At 65.0% G+C, this 22500-nt stretch overlaps 1 protein-coding gene across 2 annotated transcripts in view; it reads right to left on the minus strand.

Annotated features, from left to right (window-relative positions):
• Nucleotides 1-22500, minus strand: part of LOC144488240 (erlin-2-like) — a 43101-nt gene that overhangs the window by 6932 nt on the left and 13669 nt on the right. For both annotated transcript variants that reach the window (XM_078206275.1, XM_078206274.1), the window contains exons 6-9: nucleotides 22073-22198; nucleotides 21912-21985; nucleotides 20483-20541; nucleotides 4449-4540 (exon numbers count right to left, since the gene is read on the minus strand). In XM_078206275.1, the coding sequence (XP_078062401.1) occupies nucleotides 4449-4540; nucleotides 20483-20541; nucleotides 21912-21985; nucleotides 22073-22198 (351 nt within the window). The remainder of the gene's footprint in view (nucleotides 1-4448; nucleotides 4541-20482; nucleotides 20542-21911; nucleotides 21986-22072; nucleotides 22199-22500) is intronic.

Consider the following 22500-nt stretch of genomic DNA (forward strand, 5'->3'; position numbering starts at 1 on the left):
CGCCATTCAATAAAATCATGGCTGATCTGACGTGGATCAGTACCACTTACCCGCCTGATCCCATAACCCTTAATTCCCTTACCGATCAGGAATCCATCCATCCGCGCTTTAAACATATTCAGCGAGGTAGCCTCCACCACCTCAGTGGGCAGAGAATTCCAGAGATTCACCACCCTCTGGGAGAAGAAGTTCCTCCTCAACTCTGTCTTAAACCGACCCCCCTTTATTTTGAGGCTGTGTCCTCTAGTTTTAACTTCCTTACTAAGTGGAAAGAATCTCTCCGCATCCACCCTATCCAGCCCCCGCATTATCTTATAAGTCTCCATAAGATCCCCCCTCATCCTTCTAAACTCCAACGAGTACAAACCCAATCTCCTCAGCCTCTCCTCATAATCCAAACCCCTCATCTCCGGTATCAACCTGGTGAACCTTCTCTGCACTCCCTCCAATGCCAATATATCCTTCCTCATATAAGGGGACCAATACTGCACACAGTATTCCAGCTGCGGCCTCACCAATGCCCTGTACAGGTGCATCAAGACATCCCTGCTTTTATATTCTATCCCCCTCGCGATATAGGCCAACATCCCATTTGCCTTCTTGATCACCTGTTGTACCTGCAGACTGGGCTTCTGCGTCTCATGCACAAGAACCCCCAGGTCCCTCTGCACGGCAGCATGTTTTAATTTGTTTCCATTGAGATAGTAATCCCATTTGTTATTATTTCCTCCAAAGTGTATAACCTCGCATTTATCAACGTTATACTCCATTTGCCATATCCTCGCCCACTCACTCAGCCTGTCCAAATCTCTCTGCAGATCTTCTCCGTCCTCCACACGATTCACTTTTCCACTTATCTTTGTGTCGTCTGCAAACTTCGTTACCCTACACTCCGTCCCCTCCTCCAGATCATCTATATAAATGGTAAATAGTTGCGGCCCGAGTACCGATCCCTGCGGCACGCCACTAGTTACCTTCCTCCAACCGGAAAAACATCCATTTATTCCGACTCTTTGCTTCCTGTCGGATAGCCAGTCCCCAATCCACTTTAACACACTACCCCCAACTCCGTGTGCCCTAATCTTCTTCAGCAGCCTTTTATGGGGCACCTTATCAAACGCCTTTTGGAAATCCAAAAACACCGCATCCACCGGTTCTCCTCCATCAACCGCCCTAGTCACATCTTCATAAAAATCCAACATGTTCGTCAAGCACGACTTTCCCCTCATGAATCCATGCTGCGTCTGATTGATCGAACCATTTCTATCCAGATGCCCTGCTATCTCCTCTTTAATAATGGATTCCAGCATTTTCCCTACTACAGACGTTAAGCTGACCGGCCTATAGTTACCCGCCTTTTGTCTCCTTCCTTTTTTAAACAGCGGCGTAACATTAGCCGTTTTCCAATCAACCGGCACTACCCCAGAATGCAACGAGTTTTGATAAATAATCACTAACGCATCCACTATTACCTCTGACATTTCTTTCAATACCCTGGGATGCATTCCATCCGGACCCGGGGACTTGTCCACCTTCAGTCCCATTAGTCTACCCAGCACTGCCTCTCTGGTAACATTAATTGTATTAAGTATTTCTCCTGCTGCCAACCCTCTATCGTTAATATTTGGCAAACTATTTGTGTCCTCCACCGTGAAGACCGACACAAAAAACTTATTTAAAGACTCAGCCATATCCTCATTTCCCACTATTAACTCCCCCCTCTCGTCCTCCAAGGGTCCAACATTCACTCTAGCCACTCTATTCCTTTTTATATATTTATAAAAACTTCTACTATCATTTTTTATATTAATTGCTAGCCTAGCTTCATAGTCTATCCTTCCTTTCTTTATCGCTTTCTTAGTCTCTCTTTGTTGTTTCTTAAATTTTTCCCAATCACTTGTTTCTCCACTATTTTTGGCCACTCTGTACGCAGCTGTTTTTATTTTAATACTCTCCTTTATTTCCTTCGTTATCCATGGCTGGTTCTCCCTTTTCTTACAATCCTTGTTTTTTGCTGGAATATATTTTTGCTGAGAACTGAAAAGGATCTCCTTAAAAATCCTCCACTGTTCCTCAGCTATCCTACCTGCCAGCCTGCTCTCCCAGTCTACCTTAGCCAATTCATCCCTCATCCTATCATATTTCCCTCTGTTCAAACAGAGTACAGGCCGGGTGTTGTGTACAGGCCGGGTGTTGTGTACAGGCCGGGTGTTGTGTACAGGCCGGTGTACAGGCTGGGTGTTGCGTACAGGCAGTGTACAGGCTGGGTGTTGCGTACAGGCCAGGTGTTGTGTACAGGCCGGGTGTTGTGTACAGGCCAGTGTACAGGCTGGGTGTTGCGTACAGGCCAGTGTACAGGCCGGGTGTTGTGTACAGGCCGGGTGTTGTGTACAGGCCGGGTGTTGTGTACAGGCCGGGTGCTGTGTACAGGCCGGGTGCTGTGTACAGGCTGGGTGTTGCGTACAGACAGTAAGAAGTTTAACAACACCAGGTTAAAGTCCAACAGGTTTATTTGGTAGCAAAAGCCACACAAGCTTTCGGAGCTCCAAGCCCCTTCTACCTGAAGAAGGGGCTTGGAGCTCCGAAAGCTTGTGTGGCTTTTGCTACCAAATAAACCTGTTGGACTTTAACCTGGTGTTGTTAAACTTCTTACTGTGTTTACCCCAGTCCAACGCTGGCATCGCCACATCATGTTGCGTACAGACCAGTGTACAGGCTGGGTGTTGCATACAGGCCAGTGTACAGGCTGGGTGTTGCATACAGGCCAGTGTACAGGCCGGGTGCTGTGTACAGGCTGGGTGTTGTGTACAGGCCAGTGTACAGGCTGGGTGTTGCATACTGGCCAGTGTACAGGCCGGGTGCTCTGTCCAGGCCAGTGTACAGGCTGGGTGTTGCATACAGGCCAGTGTACAGGCCGGGTGCTCTGTACAGGCCGGGTGTTGTGTACAGGCCGGGTGTTGCGTACAGGCCAGTGTACAGGCTGGGTGTTGCGTACAGGCCAGTGTACAGGCCGGGTGTTGCGTACAGGCCAGTGTACAGGCTGGGTGTTGTGTACAGGCCGGGTGTTGCGTACAGGCCAGTGTACAGGCCGGGTGTTGCGTACAGGCCAGTGTACAGGCCAGGTGTTGCGTACAAGCCAGTGTACAGGCTGGGTGTTGCGTACAGGCCAGTGTACAGGCCGGGTGTTGCGTACAGGCCGGGTGTTGTGTACAGGCCGGGTGTTGCGTACAGGCCAGTGTACAGGCCATGTGTTGCGTACAGGCCAGTGTACAGGCTGGGTGTTCAGTGACGCTGAGTTATCAGATTCTCAGCTGCTGAACTGTCTGATGAGGGAAGTGAGGAAACAGGAAATACAAAATAAAGCAATAAACTGGCCAAATCATCCAAGCAATGAACAGTAAGAGGATGCTTAACGGGAATCTTTTCAGTTATTGGGTCAAGGACAGTATTTATTGTCCATCCCTAACTGGCTTTCAGAAGGTGGTGGTGAGCTGTCTTCCTGACCCGCTGCAGTCCATGAGGTGTAGGTACACCCACCGTGCTGTTAGGAGGGGGGAGGGGGAGTTCCAGGATTTTGACCCAGCGACAGTGAAGGAGCAGCAGTATATTTCCGAGTCAGGATGGTGTGGGGTTTGGAGGGGAACCTCCAGCTGGTGGTGGTGCTCCCATGTGCCTGCTCCCCTTCTTCTTCTCATGGTAGAAGCCACAGATTGAGAAGGTGCTGTTGAAGGAGGCCTGGTGAGTTCCTGCGGTGCATCTTGTGGATGGTACACACGGCTGCCACTGCGCATCAATAGTGGAGGGAGTGAACAGTGAACAGGGTGGATGTGGTGCCAATCAAACGGGGCTGCTTTGCCCTGGATGGTGTTAACTTCTGGAGTGTTGTTGGAGCCGCTCCCATCCCGGTAAACAGAGTAATCGGTGCAGTTGTAAAGATCTTTTGAAATAGACTCTGTAGACTGTTTGCTACGATGTGCTGTTTAGATACTCTTGGTGTTGTGTGCTGTTTGAATAGACTGCTTGCTGTCGTGCTGTTTAGATGATCATTAGATGTTTTGTTGCGACATGCTGTTTAAATGGATAGTTTTCTGTGGTTAAGTTAAATAGACTCTGCTGTGATGTACTGTTTAAGTGCACTCCACTCCATCGGCTGACATAGTGATGGGAAAAGCCACACCTCTGTTTTAACCCATTCCCCCCCTGATATCTGAACACCCCCAGGTTACACACTGCACAGGTTCCTCAGGGTCCTTCACAGAACAAAGTAACTAAGTTCCTGAACCTTCCCACATATCAGATACCAAGCAGCAACAGCAACGATTTGCAACTGAGTCCCTGTGAAACAGGAAGCCATTCAGGCTATCGAGCAATGCCACATTCAGACTGTCAGTAAAATGGGGTGGGATTACATCTAAACAGGAGGTTGCAGGAGACGACTGAGAACTAACCAATCAGTGCTTTCTTCCGCTCAGTCTCGGCTTCCTTCTCCACCACCTTCTGTTTCTGAGCTGCAATCAGCAACTTGGTCTTTTCACTCTCCCTGGAGAAAGAAGAAACAGCAATCACCACAGCGCCCGGCGCCCACACGCTGCGCCCGGCGCCCACGCTGCGCCCGGCGCCCACACGCTGCGCCCGGCGCCCACACGCTGAGCCCGGCTCCCACGCTGCGCCCGGGGCCCACGCTGAGCCCGGCGCCCACGCTGTGCCCGGCGCCCACGCTGAGCCCGGCGCCCACGCTGCGCCCGGCGCCCACGCTGAGCCCGGCGCCCACACGCTGAGCCCGGCGCCCACACAGCGCCCGGCGCCCACACAGCGCCCGGCGCCCACACAGCGCCCGTCGCCCACACAGCGCCCGGCGCCCACACAGCGCCCGGCGCCCACACTGAGCCCGGCGCCCACACTGAGCCCGGCGGCCACACGCTGCGCCCGGCGCCCACACGCTGCGCCCGGCGCCCACACTGAGCCCGGCGCCCACACGCTGCGCCTGGCGCCCACGCTGCGCCCGGCGCCCACACGCTGCGCCCGGCGCCCACACGCTGCGCCCGGCGCCCACACGCTGCGCCCGGCGCCCACACGCTGCGCCCGGTGCCCACACGCTGCGCCCGGCGCCCACACGCTGCGCCCGGCGCCCACACGCTGCGCCCGGCGCCCACACGCTGCGCCCGGCGCCCACACGCTGCGCCCGGCGCCCACGCTGCGCCCGGCGCCCACACTGAGCCCGGCGCCCACACGCTGCGCCCGGCGCCCACACGCTGCGCCCGGCGCCCACGCTGAGCCCGGCGCCCACGCTGCGCCCGGCGCCCACACTGAGCCCGGCGCCCACACTGAGCCCGGCGCCCACACTGAGCCCGGCGCCCACACTGAGCCCGGCGCCCACACGCTGCGCCCGGCGCCCACACGCTGCGCCCGGCGCCCACACGCTGCGCCCGGCGCCCACACTGAGCCCGGCGCCCACACGCTGCGCCCGGCGCCCACACGCTGCGCCCGGCGCCCACGCTGCGCCCGGCGCCCACACGCTGCGCCCGGCGCCCACACGCTGCGCCCGGCGCCCACGCTGAGCCCGGCGCCCACGCTGCGCCCGGCGCCCACACTGAGCCCGGCGCCCACACTGAGCCCGGCGCCCACACTGAGCCCGGCGCCCACACTGAGCCCGGCGCCCACACGCTGCGCCCGGCGCCCACACGCTGCGCCCGGCGCCCACACGCTGCGCCCGGCGCCCACACTGAGCCCGGCGCCCACACGCTGCGCCCGGCGCCCACACGCTGCGCCCGGCGCCCACACTGAGCCCGGCGCCCACACGCTGCGCCCGGCGCCCACACGCTGCGCCGGCGCCCACACGCTGCGCCCGGCGCCCACACGCTGCGCCCGGCGCCCACGCTGAGCCCGGCGCCCACACTGAGCCCGGCGCCCGCACGCTGCGCCCGGCGCCCGCACGCTGCGCCCGGCGCCCACACGCTGCGCCCGGCGCCCAGACGCTGCGCCCGGCGCCCACGCTGAGCCCGGCGCCCACGCTGCGCCCGGCGCCCTCACTGAGCCCGGCGCCCACACTGAGCCCGGCGCCCACACGCTGCGCCCGGCGCCCACACGCTGCGCCCGGCGCCCACACGCTGCGCCCGGCGCCCACACGCTGCGCCCGGCGCCCACACGCTGCGCCCGGCGCCCACACGCTGCGCCCGGCGCCCACACGCTGCGCCCGGCGCCCACACGCTGCGCCCGGCGCCCTCACGCTGCGCCCGGCGCCCACGCTGCGCCCGGCGCCCACACGCTGCGCCCGGCGCCCACACGCTGAGCCCGGCTCCCACGCTGCGCCCGGGGCCCACGCTGAGCCCGGCGCCCACGCTGTGCCCGGCGCCCACGCTGAGCCCGGCGCCCACGCTGCGCCCGGCGCCCACGCTGAGCCCGGCGCCCACACGCTGAGCCCGGCGCCCACACAGCGCCCGGCGCCCACACAGCGCCCGGCGCCCACACAGCGCCCGGCGCCCACACTGAGCCCGGCGGCCACACTGAGCCCGGCGGCCACACGCTGCGCCCGGCGCCCACACTGAGCCCGGCGCCCACACGCTGCGCCCGGCGCCCACACTGAGCCCGGCGCCCACACGCTGTGCCCGGCGCCCACACGCTGCGCCCGGCGCCCACACGCTGCGCCCGGCGCCCACACGCTGCGCCCGGCGCCCACACGCTGCGCCCGGCGCCCACACGCTGCGCCCGGCGCCCACACGCTGCGCCCGGCGCCCACACGCTGCGCCCGGCACCCACACGCTGCGCCCGGCGCCCACACGCTGCGCCCGGCGCCCACGCTGCGCCCGGCGCCCACACGCTGCGCCCGGCGCCCACACGCTGCGCCCGGCGCCCACGCTGAGCCCGGCGCCCACGCTGCGCCCGGCGCCCACACGCTGCGCCCGGCGCCCACACTGAGCCCGGCGCCCACACGCTGCGCCCGGCGCCCACACGCTGCGCCCGGCGCCCACACGCTGCGCCCGGCGCCCACACGCTGCGCCCGGCGCCCACACGCTGCGCCCGGCGCCCACACGCTGCGCCCGGCGCCCACACGCTGCGCCCGGCACCCACACGCTGCGCCCGGCGCCCACACGCTGCGCCCGGCGCCCACGCTGCGCCCGGCGCCCACACGCTGCGCCCGGCGCCCACACGCTGCGCCCGGCGCCCACGCTGAGCCCGGCGCCCACGCTGCGCCCGGCGCCCACACTGAGCCCGGCGCCCACACTGAGCCCGGCGCCCACACTGAGCCCGGCGCCCACACTGAGCCCGGCGCCCACACTGAGCCCGGCGCCCACACGCTGCGCCCGGCGCCCACACGCTGCGCCCGGCGCCCACACTGAGCCCGGCGCCCACACGCTGCGCCCGGCGCCCACACTGAGCCCGGCGCCCACACGCTGCGCCCGGCGCCCACACGCTGCGCCCGGCGCCCACACGCTGCGCCCGGCGCCCACACGCTGCACCCGGCGCCCACGCTGAGCCCGGTGCCCACGCTGCGCCCGGCGCCCACACTGAGCCCGGCGCCCACACGCTGCGCCCGGCGCCCGCACGCTGCGCCCGGCGCCCACACGCTGCGCCCGGCGCCCAGACGCTGCGCCCGGCGCCCACGCTGAGCCCGGCGCCCACGCTGCGCCCGGCGCCCACACTGAGCCCGGCGCCCACACTGAGCCCGGCGCCCACACGCTGCGCCCGGCGCCCACACGCTGCGCCCGGCGCCCACACGCTGCGCCCGGCGCCCACACGCTGCGCCCGGCGCCCACACGCTGCGCCCGGCGCCCTCACGCTGCGCCCGGCGCCCACACGCTGCGCCCGGCGCCCACACGCTGCGCCCGGCGCCCACACGCTGCGCCCGGCGCCCACACTGAGCCCGGCGCCCACACTGAGCCCGGCGCCCACACTGAGCCCGGTGACCACGCTGCGCCCGGCGCCCACACGCTGCGCCCGGCGCCCACGCTGCGCCCGGCGCCCACACGCTGCGCCCGGCGCCCACACGCTGCGCCCGGCGCCCACACTGAGCCCGGCGCCCACACTGCGCCCGGTGCCCACGCTGAGCCCGGCGCCCACGCTGAGCCCGGCGCCAACGCTGCGCCCGGCGCCCACACGCTGCGCCCGGCGCCCACACTGCGCCCGGCGCCCACACTGAACCCGGCGCCCACACTGAGCCCGGCGCCCACACTGAGCCCGGCGCCCACACTGAGCCCGGCGCCCACACTGAGCCCGGCGCCCACACGCTGCGCCCGGCGCCCCCGCTGAGCCCGGCGCCCACACTGAGCCCGGCGCCCACACTGAGCCCGGCGCCCACGCTGTGCCCGGCGCCCACGCTGAGCCCGGCGCCCATGCTGCGCCCGGCGCCCACGCTGAGCCCGGCGCCCACACGCTGAGCCCGGCGCCCACACAGCGCCCGGCGCCCACACAGCGCCCGGCGCCCACACAGCGCCCGGCGCCCACACAGCGCCCGGCGCCCACACTGAGCCCGGCGCCCACACTGAGCCCGGCGGCCACACGCTGCGCCCGGCGCCCACACGCTGCGCCCGGCGCCCACACTGAGCCCGGCGCCCAAACGCTGCGCCTGGCGCCCACGCTGCGCCCGGCGCCCACACGCTGCGCCCGGCGCCCACACGCTGCGCCCGGCGCCCACACGCTGCGCCCGGCGCCCACACGCTGCGCCCGGCGCCCACACGCTGCGCCCGGCGCCCACACGCTGCGCCCGGCGCCCACACGCTGCGCCCGGCGCCCACACGCTGCGCCCGGCGCCCACACGCTGCGCCCGGCGCCCACGCTGCGCCCGGCGCCCACACTGAGCCCGGCGCCCACACGCTGCGCCCGGCGCCCACACGCTGCGCCCGGCGCCCACACGCTGCGCCCGGCGCCCACACGCTGCGCCCGGCGCCCACGCTGCGCCCGGCGCCCACGCTGAGCCCGGCGCCCACGCTGCGCCCGGCGCCCACACTGAGCCCGGCGCCCACACTGAGCCCGGCGCCCACACTGAGCCCGGCGCCCACACGCTGCGCCCGGCGCCCACACGCTGCGCCCGGCGCCCACACGCTGCGCCCGGCGCCCACACTGAGCCCGGCGCCCACACGCTGCGCCCGGCGCCCACACGCTGCGCCCGGCGCCCACACTGAGCCCGGCGCCCACACGCTGCGCCCGGCGCCCACACGCTGCGCCGGCGCCCACACGCTGCGCCCGGCGCCCACACGCTGCGCCCGGCGCCCACGCTGAGCCCGGCGCCCACACTGAGCCCGGCGCCCGCACGCTGCGCCCGGCGCCCGCACGCTGCGCCCGGCGCCCGCACGCTGCGCCCGGCGCCCAGACGCTGCGCCCGGCGCCCACGCTGAGCCCGGCGCCCACGCTGCGCCCGGCGCCCTCATTGAGCCCGGCGCCCACACTGAGCCCGGCGCCCACACGCTGCGCCCGGCGCCCACACGCTGCGCCCGGCGCCCACACGCTGCGCCCGGCGCCCACACGCTGCGCCCGGCGCCCACACGCTGCGCCCGGCGCCCACACGCTGCGCCCGGCGCCCACACGCTGCGCCCGGCGCCCACACGCTGCGCCCGGCGCCCTCACGCTGCGCCCGGCGCCCACGCTGCGCCCGGCGCCCACACGCTGCGCCTGGCGCCCACACGCTGAGCCCGGCTCCCACGCTGCGCCCGGGGCCCACGCTGAGCCCGGCGCCCACGCTGTGCCCGGCGCCCACGCTGAGCCCGGCGCCCACACGCTGCGCCCGGCGCCCACACTGAGCCCGGCGCCCACACGCTGCGCCCGGCGCCCACACTGAGCCCGGCGCCCACACGCTGCGCCCGGCGCCCACACGCTGCGCCCGGCGCCCACACGCTGCGCCCGGCGCCCACACGCTGCGCCCGGCGCCCACACGCTGCGCCCGGCGCCCACACGCTGCGCCCGGCGCCCACACGCTGCGCCCGGCGCCCACACGCTGCGCCCGGCACCCACACGCTGCGCCCGGCGCCCACACGCTGCGCCCGGCGCCCACGCTGAGCCCGGCGCCCACACTGAGCCCGGCGCCCACACTGAGCCCGGCGCCCACACTGAGCCCGGCGCCCACACGCTGCGCCCGGCGCCCACACGCTGCGCCCGGCGCCCACACGCTGCGCCCGGCGCCCACACGCTGCGCCCGGCGCCCACACTGAGCCCGGCGCCCACACGCTGCGCCCGGCGCCCACACTGAGCCCGGCGCCCACACGCTGCGCCCGGCGCCCACACGCTGCGCCGGCGCCCACACGCTGCGCCCGGCGCCCACACGCTGCACCCGGCGCCCACGCTGAGCCCGGTGCCCACGCTGCGCCCGGCGCCCACACTGAGCCCGGCGCCCACACGCTGCGCCCGGCGCCCGCACGCTGCGCCCGGCGCCCAGACGCTGCGCCCGGCGCCCAGACGCTGCGCCCGGCGCCCACGCTGAGCCCGGCGCCCACGCTGCGCCCGGCGCCCACACTGAGTCCGGCGCCCACACTGAGCCCGGCGCCCACACGCTGCGCCCGGCGCCCACACGCTGCGCCCGGCGCCCACACGCTGCGCCCGGCGCCCACACGCTGCGCCCGGCGCCCTCACGCTGCGCCCGGCGCCCACACGCTGCGCCCGGCGCCCACACGCTGCGCCCGGCGCCCACACGCTGCGCCCGGCGCCCACACTGAGCCCGGCGCCCACACTGAGCCCGGCGCCCACACTGAGCCCGGTGACCACGCTGCGCCCGGCGCCCACACGCTGCGCCCGGCGCCCACGCTGCGCCCGGCGCCCACACGCTGCGCCCGGCGCCCACACGCTGCGCCCGGCGCCCACACTGAGCCCGGCGCCCACGCTGCGCCCGGTGCCCACACTGAGCCCGGCGCCCACGCTGAGCCCGGCGCCAACGCTGCGCCCGGCGCCCACACGCTGCGCCCGGCGCCCACACTGCGCCCGGCGCCCACACAGAACCCGGCGCCAACACGCTGAGCCCGGCGCCCACACTGAGCCCGGCGCCCACACGCTGCGCCCGGCGCCCCCGCTGAGCCCGGCGCACACACTGAGCCCGGCGCCCACACTGAGCCCGGCGCCCACACTGAGCCCGGCGCCCACACGCTGCGCCCGGCGCCCACGCTGAGCCCGGCGCCCACGCTGAGCCCGGCGCCCACGCTGAGCCCGGCGCCCACGCTGAGCCCGGCGCCCACGCTGAGCCCGGCGCCCACGCTGAGCCCGGCGCCCACACTGAGCCCGGCGCCCACACTGAGCCCGGCGCCCACACTGAGCCCGGCGCCCACACTGAGCCCGGCGCCCACACGCTGCGCCCGGTGCCCACACTGAGCCCGGCGCCCACACGCTGCGCCCGGCGCCCACACTGAGCCCGGCGCCCACACTGAGCCCGGCGCCCACACTGAGCCCGGCGCCCACACTGAGCCCGGCGCCCACACTGAGCCCGGCGCCCACACAGCGCCCGGCGCCCACACTGAGCCCGGCGCCCACACTGAGCCCGGCGCCCACACTGAGCCCGGCGCCCACACTGAGCCCGGCGCCCACACTGAGCCCGGCGCCCACACGCTGCGCCCGGCACCCACACTGAGCCCGGCGCCCACACTGAGCCCGGCGCCCACACTGAGCCCGGCGCCCACACGCTGCGCCCGGCGCCCACACTGAGCCCGGCGCCCACACTGCGCCCGGCGCCCACACGCTGCGCCCGGCGCCCACAATGAGCCCGGCGCCCACACTGAGCCCGGCGCCCACACTGAGCCCGGCGCCCACACTGAGCCCGGCGCCCACACTGAGCCCGGCGCCCACACTGAGCCCGGCGCCCACACTGAGCCCGGCGCCCACACTGAGCCCGGCGCCCACACGCTGCGCCCGGCGCCCACACGCTGCGCCCGGCGCCCACACGCTGCGCCCGGCGCCCACGCTGCGCCCGGCGCCCACACTGAGCCCGGCGCCCACACTGAGCCCGGCGCCCACACGCTGCGCCCGGCGCCCACACTGAGCCCGGCGCCCACACGCTGCGCCCGGCGCCCACACGCTGAGCCCGGCGCCCACACGCTGCGCCCGGCGCCCACACGCTGCGCCCGGCGCCCACACTGAGCCCGGCGCCCACACGCTGAGCCCGGCGCCCAAACGCTGCGCCCGGCGCCCACACGCTGCGCCCGGCGCCCACACGCTGCGCCCGGCGCCCACACGCTGCGCCCGGCGCCCACACGCTGCGCCCGGCGCCCACACGCTGCGCCCGGCGCCCACACGCTGCGCCCGGCGCCCACACGCTGCGCCCGGCGCCCACACGCTGCGCCCGGCGCCCACACGCTGCGCCCGGCGCCCACACGCTGCGCCCGGCGCCCACACGCTGCGCCCGGCGCCCACACGCTGCGCCCGGCGCCCACACGCTGCGCCCGGCGCCCACACGCTGCGCCCGGCGCCCACACGCTGCGCCCGGCGCCCACACGCTGCGCCCGGCGCCCACACTGAGCCCGGCGCCCACACTGAGCCCGGCGCCCACACTGAGCCCGGCGCCCACACTGAGCCCGGCGCCCACACTGAGCCCGGCGCCCACACGCTGAGCCCGGCGCCCACACGCTGCGCCCGGCGCCCACACGCTGCGCCCGGCGCCCACACGCTGCGCCCGGCGCCCACACGCTGCGCCCGGCGCCCACACGCTGCGCCCGGCGCCCACACGCTGCGCCCGGCGCCCACACGCTGCGCCCGGCGCCCACACGCTGCGCCCGGCGCCCACACTGAGCCCGGCGCCCACACTGAGCCCGGCGCCCACACTGAGCCCGGCGCCCACACTGAGCCCGGCGCCCACACTGAGCCCGGCGCCCACACGCTGAGCCCGGCGCCCACACGCTGCGCCCGGCGCCCACACGCTGCGCCCGGCGCCCACACGCTGCGCCCGGCGCCCACACGCTGCGCCCGGCGCCCACACGCTGCGCCCGGCGCCCACACGCTGCGCCCGGCGCCCACACGCTGCGCCCGGCGCCCACACGCTGCGCCCGGCGCCCACACGCTGCGCCCGGCGCCCACACGCTGCGCCCGGCGCCCACACGCTGCGCCCGGCGCCCACACGCTGCGCCAGGCGCCCACACGCTGCGCCCGGCGCCCACACGCTGCGCCCGGCGCCCACACGCTGCGCCCGGCGCCCACACGCTGCGCCCGGCGCCCACACGCTGCGCCCGGCGCCCACACGCTGCGCCCGGCGCCCACACGCTGCGCCCGGCGCCCACACGCTGCGCCCGGCGCCCACACGCTGCGCCCGGCGCCCACACGCTGCGCCCGGCGCCCACACGCTGCGCCCGGCGCCCACACGCTGCGCCGGGCGCCCACACGCTGCGCCGGGCGCCCACACGCTGCGCCGGGCGCCCACACGCTGCGCCCGGCGCCCACACGCTGCGCCCGGCGCCCACACACTGAGCCCGTCACGCGCACACTGCACCCGGCGCCCACACGCTGCGCCCGGCGCCCACACGCTGCGCCCGGCTCCCACACGCTGCGCCCGGCGCCCACACGCTGCGCCCGGCGCCCACACGCTGCGCCCGGCGCACACACACTGCGCCCGGTGCGCGCACACTGCACACACACAGCGTCACACTGCGCCCTGCACACACACAGCGTCACACTGCGCCCTGCACACGCACAGCATCACACTGCGCCCTGCACACGCACAGCATCACACTGCGCCCTGCACACACACTGCGCCACACTGCGCCCTGCACACGCACAGCGTCACACTGCGCCCTGCACACGCACAGCGTCACACTGCGCCCTGCACACACACTGCGTCACACTGCGCCCTGCACACACACTGCGTCACACTGCGCCCTGCACACGCACAGCCTCACACTGCGCCCTGCACACACACAGCGTCACACTGCCCCTGCACACGCACAGCATCACACTGCGCCCTGCACACACACTGCGTCACACTGCGCCCTGCACACGCACAGCCTCACACTGCGCCCTGCACACACACAGCGTCACACTGCGCCCTGCACACGCACAGCGTCACACTGCGCCCTGCACACGCACTGCGTCACACTGCGCCCTGCACACGCACTGCGTCACACTGCGCCCTGCACACGCACAGCGTCACACTGCTCCCTGCACACGCACTGCGTCACACTGCGCCCTGCACACGCACTGCGTCACACTGCTCCCTGCACACGCACAGCCTCACACTGCGCCCTGCACACACACTGCGTCACACTGCGCCCTGCACACGCACTGCGTCACACTGCGCCCTGCACACGCACAGCGTCACACTGCGCCCTGCACACGCACAGCCTCACACTGCGCCCTGCACACACACAGCGTCACACTGCCCCTGCACACGCACAGCATCACACTGCGCCCTGCACACACACTGCGTCACACTGCGCCCTGCACACGCACAGCGGCACACTGCGCCCTGCACACGCACAGCGTCACACTGCGCCCTGCACACGCACAGCGTCACACTGCGCCCTGCACACGCACAGCGTCACACTGCGCCCTGCACACGCACAGCATCACACTGCACCCTGCACACACACTGCGTCACACTGCGCCCTGCACACGCACTGCGTCACACTGCGCCCTGCACACGCACAGCGTCACACTGCGCCCTGCACACGCACAGCGTCACACTGCGCCCTGCACACGCACAGCCTCACACTGCGCCCTGCACACACACTGCGTCACACTGCGCCCTGCACACGCACTGCGTCACACTGCGCCCTGCACACGCACAGCGTCACACTGCGCCCTGCACACGCACAGCCTCACACTGCGCCCTGCACACACACAGCGTCACACTGCGCCCTGCACACGCACAGCATCACACTGCGCCCTGCACACGCACAGCGTCACACTGCGCCCTGCACACACACAGCGTCACACTGCGCCCTGCGCACACACTGCGCCCTGCGCACACACTGCGTCACACTGCTCCCTGCACACACACAGCGTCACACTGCGCCCTGCGCACACACTGCGCCCTGCACACGCACAGCGTCACACTGCGCCCTGCGCACACACTGCGCCCTGCACACACACAGCGTCACACTGCGCCCTGCGCACACACTGCGCCCTGCACACACACTGCGTCACACTGCTCCCTGCACACACACAGCGTCACACTGCGCCCTGCGCACACACTGCTCCCTGCACACACACAGCGTCACACTGCGCCCTGCGCACACACTGCGCCCTGCACACACACAGCGTCACACTGCGCCCTGCGCACACACTGCGTCACACTGCGCCCGGCACACACACAGCGTCACACTGCGCCCTGCACACGCACAGCGTCACACTGCGCCCTGCGCACACACAGCGTCACACTGCGCCCGGCACACACACAGCGTCACACTGCGCCCTGCACACACACAGCGTCACACTGCGCCCGGCGCACACACAGTGTCACACTGCTCCCTGCACACACACTGCGCCCTGCACACACACAGCGTCACACTGCGCCCTGCGCACACACTGCGCCCTGCACACGCACAGCGTCACACTGCGCCCTGCACACGCACAGCGACACACTGCGCCCTGCACACGCACAGCGACACACTGCGCCCTGCACACGCACAGCGTCACACTGCGCCCTGCACACACACTGCGCCCTGCACACACACTGCGCCCTGCACACACACTGCGCCCTGCACACGCACAGCGTCACACTGCTCCCTGCACACGCACAGCGTCACACTGCTCCCTGCACACACAGCGTCACACTGCGCCCTGCACACACACTGCGCCCTGCACACACACTGCGCCCTGCACACACACAGCGTCACACTGCGCCCTGCACACACACTGCGCCCTGCACACACACTGCGCCCTGCACACACACAGCGTCACACTGCTCCCTGCACACGCACAGCGTCACACTGCTCCCTGCACACACAGCGTCACACTGCGCCCTGCACACACACAGCGTCACACTGCGCCCTGCACACACACAGCGTCACACTGCGCCCTGCACACACACAGCGTCACACTGCGCCCTGCACACACACAGCGTCACACTGCGCCCTGCACACACACTGCGCCCTGCACACACACAGCGTCACACTGCTCCCTGCACACGCACAGCGTCACACTGCTCCCTGCACACGCACAGCGTCACACTGCGCCCTGCACACACACTGCGCCCTGCACACGCACAGCGTCACACTGCTCCCTGCACACGCACAGCGTCACACTGCTCCCTGCACACACAGCGTCACACTGCGCCCTGCACACACACTGCGCCCTGCACACACACTGCGCCCTGCACACACACAGCGTCACACTGCGCCCTGCACACACACTGCGCCCTGCACACACACTGCGCCCTGCACACACACAGCGTCACACTGCTCCCTGCACACGCACTGCGTCACACTGCTCCCTGCACACACAGCGTCACACTGCGCCCTGCACACACACAGCGTCACACTGCGCCCTGCACACACACAGCGTCACACTGCGCCCTGCACACACACAGCGTCACACTGCGCCCTGCACACACACAGCGTCACACTGCGCCCTGCACACACACTGCGCCCTGCACACACACAGCGTCACACTGCTCCCTGCACACGCACAGCGTCACACTGCGCCCGGCACACGCACAGCGTCACACTGCGCCCGGCACACGCACAGCGTCACACTGCGCCCGGCACACGCACAGCGTCACACTGCTCCCTGCACACACACAGCGTCACACTGCGCCCTGCACACACACAGCGTCACACTGCGCCCTGCACACACACTGCGCCCTGCACACACACTGCGCCCTGCACACACACTGCGCCCTGCACACACACTGCGCCCTGCACACACACTGCGCCCTGCACACACACTGCGCCCTGCACACACACTGCGCCCTGCACACACACTGCGCCCTGCACACACACTGCTCCCTGCACACACACAGCGTCACACTGCGCCCTGCACACACACTGCGCCCTGCACACACACAGCGTCACACTGCGCCCTGCACACACACTGCTCCCTGCACACACACAGCGTCACACTGCGCCCTGCACACACACTGCTCCCTGCACACACACAGCGTCACACTGCGCCCTGCACACACACTGCGCCCTGCACACACACTGCGCCCTGCACACACACTGCGCCCGGCACACGCACAGCGTCACACTGCTCCCTGCACACACACTGCGCCCTGCACACACACTGCGCCCGGCACACACACTGCGCCCGGCACACACACTGCGCCCGGCACACGCACAGCGCCCGGCACACGCACAGCGCCCGGCACACGCACAGCGCCCGGCACACGCACAGCGTCACACTGCGCCCGGCACACACACTGCGCCCTGCACACACACAGCGTCACACTGCGCCCTGCACACACACAGCGTCACATCAAAGTAGCATCACACTGCAGTCTGTGCAGCTACACCCAGAGGGACACCGCAACATTTCACAGCAATCAGTGTGTGCGACCATAATGACACATTCTCATTAACATAACAAATAATGCTGTTTATATTCAGTGAGGAATACATTGAAGCTTATCCCGATCAAGATGCCGAAAATGATAAAGGGATTCAAAATAGAAGAATAGAAGAGGAGGTGGCACAGTGGTTAGCACTGCTGCCTCACAGCGCCAAGGACCTGCGTTCGATTCCCGGCTCGGGTCACTGTCTGTGGAGTCTGCATGTTCTCCCCGTGTCTGCGTGGGTTTCCTCCGGGTGCTCCGGTTTTCTCCCACACTCCAAAGATGTGCAGGTTAGGGTTGATTGGCCATGCTAAATTGCCCCTTAGTGTCAGGGGGATTAGCAGGGTAAATGTGTGGGGTTACGGGGATAGGGCCTGGCTGGGATTGGGGTGGGGTACAGACTCGATGGGCCGAATGCCCTCCTTCTGCGCTGTAGGGATTCTATGATTCTATTCTATCTCCAGACCAGAGGGCAGGCAAGGCCTTATCTTCACATCCCATTTGAAAGAGAGCACCTGTGAAGAGTCCAGCCTTCCCTTCGTACCACACTGGGAATGTTAGCTCGGATTTTCCTGCTCAAATCATAAGACCATAAGATATAGGAGCAGAATTAGGCCACTCGGCCCATCGAGTCTGCTCCGCCATTCAATCATGAGCTGATATTTTTCTCATCCCCATTCTCCTGCCTTTTCCCCATCACCCTTGATCTCCCTTATTGATCAAGAGCCTATCTATCTCTGTCTTAAAGGCACTCAATGACCCGGCCTCCACAGCCCCCTGGAGTGGATCTTGGATCCATGATCCTCTGACTGAGCAGTGAAAGCGCCACGCACTGAGCTAAGGGGTTAAGTCTTCACACGATAACTAACCAGGCTTCCGAGGGAAACAACTGGAAAATATTAACTTGTATATCATGGGTTTGTTTAGACATTCCCCAAATTCCCAAGGGCATCTTTCGGGTGGTTGCCAGATAACAATCAGGCCAAACGCAGAAGCACAGGCCTGTGTGTGAGTGGCTATCCCTCAGTTGGGGTTACAGTGATGGGGCCTGTGTGTGAGTGTGGGGTGACAATGATAGGGCCTGTGTGGGATCGTGGTCGGTGCAGACTCAATGGGCCGAATGGCCTCCTCCTGCACTGTAGGGTTTCTATGAACGACTTCCTTTGCTCGGGGTGTCAAGAACGACTCGATAGAAACTGATGGGGGAACGGGACCAAAGTTGTAATGTTCCTGGACAAGGGATCCAAAGGCTGGAACTAAGGCTCTGGGAACATGTGAACGGAAATCCAACCACATTTGGAAAGAATTCAATTCAACTGGTGAATAAATCAGGAATAAAAGGCTCATTTCGTTAATCGTTATCATCAAACTATCAAACTGCCAGAAAAACCCCTCATTCACCAAAATCCTTTACGGAAGGAAATCTGCTATCCTTAGTCGGCCGAGCCTATATGTTTAAAGTTTATTTATTAGAGTCACAAATAAGGCTTACATTAACACTGCAATGAAGTTACTGTGAAAATCCCCTAGTCACCACACTCCGGCGCCTGATCAGATACACTGAGGGAGAATTTAGCATGGCCAATGCACCTAACCAGCACGTCTTTCAGACTGTGGGAGGAAACCGGAGTACCTGGAGGAAACCCATGCAGACATGGGGAGAATGTGCAGTCTCCACACAGACAGTGACCCGAGGCTAGATCCTGGGTCCTAGGAACCTGGGTCCTTGGCGCCGTGAGGCAGCAGTGCTAACCACTGTGCCACCGTGTCACCCATGTGTGACTCCAGGCTCACATCAATGTGGTTTACTTTGAACTGCCCTCTGAAATGGGCTGAAATGTAGCCACTCAGCTACAAGCAACTCAATACTCCCGACTCAACACCAAATTGGGACGAGCAACAAATGCAGGTCTTAGCACTGATACACACATCCCAAATATATAGGAAGAAACTACAGCTAGGCCACTCAGGGGCGATGACAGGAAGCATTTCTGCACAGCAGAGACACAAGATCTCTCTTCATCATCAAATCCCTACAGTGCAGGAGGAGCCTATTTGGCCCATCGAGTCTGCGCCAACCCTCCAACAGAGCATCCTACCCAGGCAACCCCACATATTTACCCCACTCATCCCCCTAACCCACACATCCTGAGACACTAAGGGGCAACTTAGCATGGCCAATCCACCTACCCTGCACACCCTTGGAGGGTGGGTATAAAATATCCGGTGGCAGTAGTGTAAAGAGAAGGAAGTTCTCCCAGCTCAGTATTTATCCCTTGGCCAGCAGAGAACAGATTATCTGGTCATTTATCACAGTGCTATTTGTGGGGTCTTGCTGCTCACAAATTGACTGTGACATTTCCTGCAAGACATCTGTGACTACACGAGAGATGCTATGAATGCTTAGCCCTGCCTGCTTCTGCCTCTGCAAAGACTACATTTTAAGATATTTCTGCCTATGTAACTGACTCTGCTAAGCTTAAAAAAAAGTCGACTGCTAACTCAACGACATTTTAAAACTCAGAAGGTGAAATGTTAGCTGAAAACTGACCGCATTCCTGAAGGGTACACAATTCGGGCAAACAACTGCAGCTGCAAGGATTGTTTTTCCAGACAGGGACAGACTGCGAGAAACACTTCCATTAAGGAGATAAGAATTGAAATATAGTTTGGAATGGTGTGTTCAGTTTTCAGTTTGTTTGTGAGATCCTGTGCAAACTCAGTTCAGTTCTCAGGTATTGCTCATTTCAGTACATGTTTTTGTACAGGGACTGCCCGTGGAGCCAGTATCCAGGGTCGCTCTCTTGCCGCTTCTGTCATGTTCATTGTTTTTTTAAGTTTTGTTCACTAAAAGAAAACCATTTGAAAATTCATACCAAGTGATTGTCCCCTTGTCTATTTGAACAAATGAATGGACCTTACACCACGCTTCAGGAGGAGTTAATTGGCTGCAAACACTGTGAAAGCCCACAGCTTGGTTAGTTATAGATCTGGGGCCTCTCCTGGGCAAGCCAAGCCTTTAGAAAATCCAATACATTCTCTGAATTATACAAATAAAGTCTAACTTTGTAGGGAGTTCCCCAAACTCACATCAACTCATAGTTTCTCCGAATAGCTTCCGGAATATTGGGCTTGGTTACACGCACTGCCTGTAGAGGAACAGGAAACAAGGATTAGGACATTACACGCACTGGTTACACGCACTGCCTGTAGAGGAACAGGAAACAAGGATTAGGACATTACACGCACTGGTTACACGCACTGCCTGTAGAGGAACAGGAAACAAGGATTAGGACATTACACGTACTGCCTGTAGAGGAACAGGAAACAAAGGTTAGGAGATCACACGCACTGGTTACACGTACTGCCTGTCGAGGAACAGGAACAAGGATTAGGAGATTACACGCACTGCCTGTAGAGGAACAGGAAACAAGGATTAGGACATTACACGCACTGGTTACACGCACTGCCTGTAGAGGAACAGGAAACAAGGATTAGGACATTACACGCACTGGTTACACGCACTGCCTGTAGAGGAACAGGAAACAAGGATTAGGACATTACACGTACTGCCTGTAGAGGAACAGGAAACAAAGGTTAGGAGATCACACGCACTGGTTACACGTACTGCCTGTCGAGGAACAGGAACAAGGATTAGGAGATTACACGCACTGCCTGTAGAGGAACAGGAAACAAGGATTAGGAGATTACACGCACTGCCTGTAGAGGAACAGGAAACAAAGGTTAGGAGATCACACGCACTGGTTACACACACTGCCTGTAGAGTAACAGGGAACAAGGATTAGGAGATTACACGCACTGGTTACACGCACTGCCTGTAGAGGAACAGGAAACAAAGGTTAGGAGATCACACGCACTGGTTACACGTACTGCCTGTCGAGGAACAGGGAACAAGGATTAGGAGATTACACGCACTGCCTGTAGAGGAACAGGAAACAAAGGTTAGGAGATCACACGCACTGGTTACACGCATTGCCTGTAGAGTAACAGAGAACAAGGATTAGGAGATTACACGCACTGGTTACACGTACTGCCTGTCGAGGAACAGGGAACAAGGGTTAGGAGATCACACGCACTGGTTACACACACTGCCTGTAGAGTAACAGAGAACAAGGATTAGGAGATTACACGCACTGGTTACACGTACTGCCTGTCGAGGAACAGGGAACAAGGGTTAGGAGATTACTAGAGGCTTCCAGTGACCTGTTCAGAGCAGGAATGGGGGAGCAGGGGTGTGATATCCAGTTATACTGGCAGCTGTGCATTGCTCTCAAAAGAAGGAAGCCACGAGGCTTTGTGGTTCTTAAGCACCATCACTGAGCCCAAACCAGACCGCAGAGCCATTCTGAAACTCCTGATTTGACACAAGGTATGGAAGGTGTTTGGGTTAAATTCTTCACACAAGCTCTGATTTGCGATAACATTGAACTGCGCTCAGTACACTGCCGGGGCAGTGACAGTCAGTCAAAACAGGATTCACTGATGAAGGGAAACTCACATGGATAATCAGTCCGGGAGCCATGCCTGTTAAATCTTGTTGCAGAGCTAACTTCAGGTCTTCGTCTATCCGATCTGACAACACAAGAAAGCAATCTTACCAACAGCACTTGCCATACCCGGTGCTAGCCCTCTTCCCCAACTCGAGCCTACACCTCTTACCAAACAGTTCAATGTAGACCTCTTGCAGAGTGTGCACACTGCAGAACTGGTTCAGTTCATGATGGATCTTGTTGAAGATTAATGTCTTGTCGTAGTCTGCTGTGTAGTTCCTCACAATGTCATACACTGAGAACAAGAGTTTCAACAAAGGTGACTTTCAAACCACAACACGCAACAAAATGCATCAATCGCCCTCACACTGCTATAACATATAGATCCAGTCTCCAGAGACAGGACAGTGAATACAAGGAACATTCGCAAGAACAATCCCACAGCTGGGAGCTGACAGCCAACAGGAGAGACAGCAATTGGTTTGGTCAAACACGGTTAGAGAGTTCGGTGAATGCGTGGCCAGGGGGAGAGACAGAGGGTGAGGGAAGGAATTACACAATTGATGCACAGGCTGCCAATGATAGACTGATGAAAAT

Source organism: Mustelus asterias, unplaced genomic scaffold (genome assembly GCF_964213995.1).
Source record: "Mustelus asterias unplaced genomic scaffold, sMusAst1.hap1.1 HAP1_SCAFFOLD_1399, whole genome shotgun sequence".
NCBI classification, from domain to species: domain Eukaryota; kingdom Metazoa; phylum Chordata; class Chondrichthyes; order Carcharhiniformes; family Triakidae; genus Mustelus; species Mustelus asterias.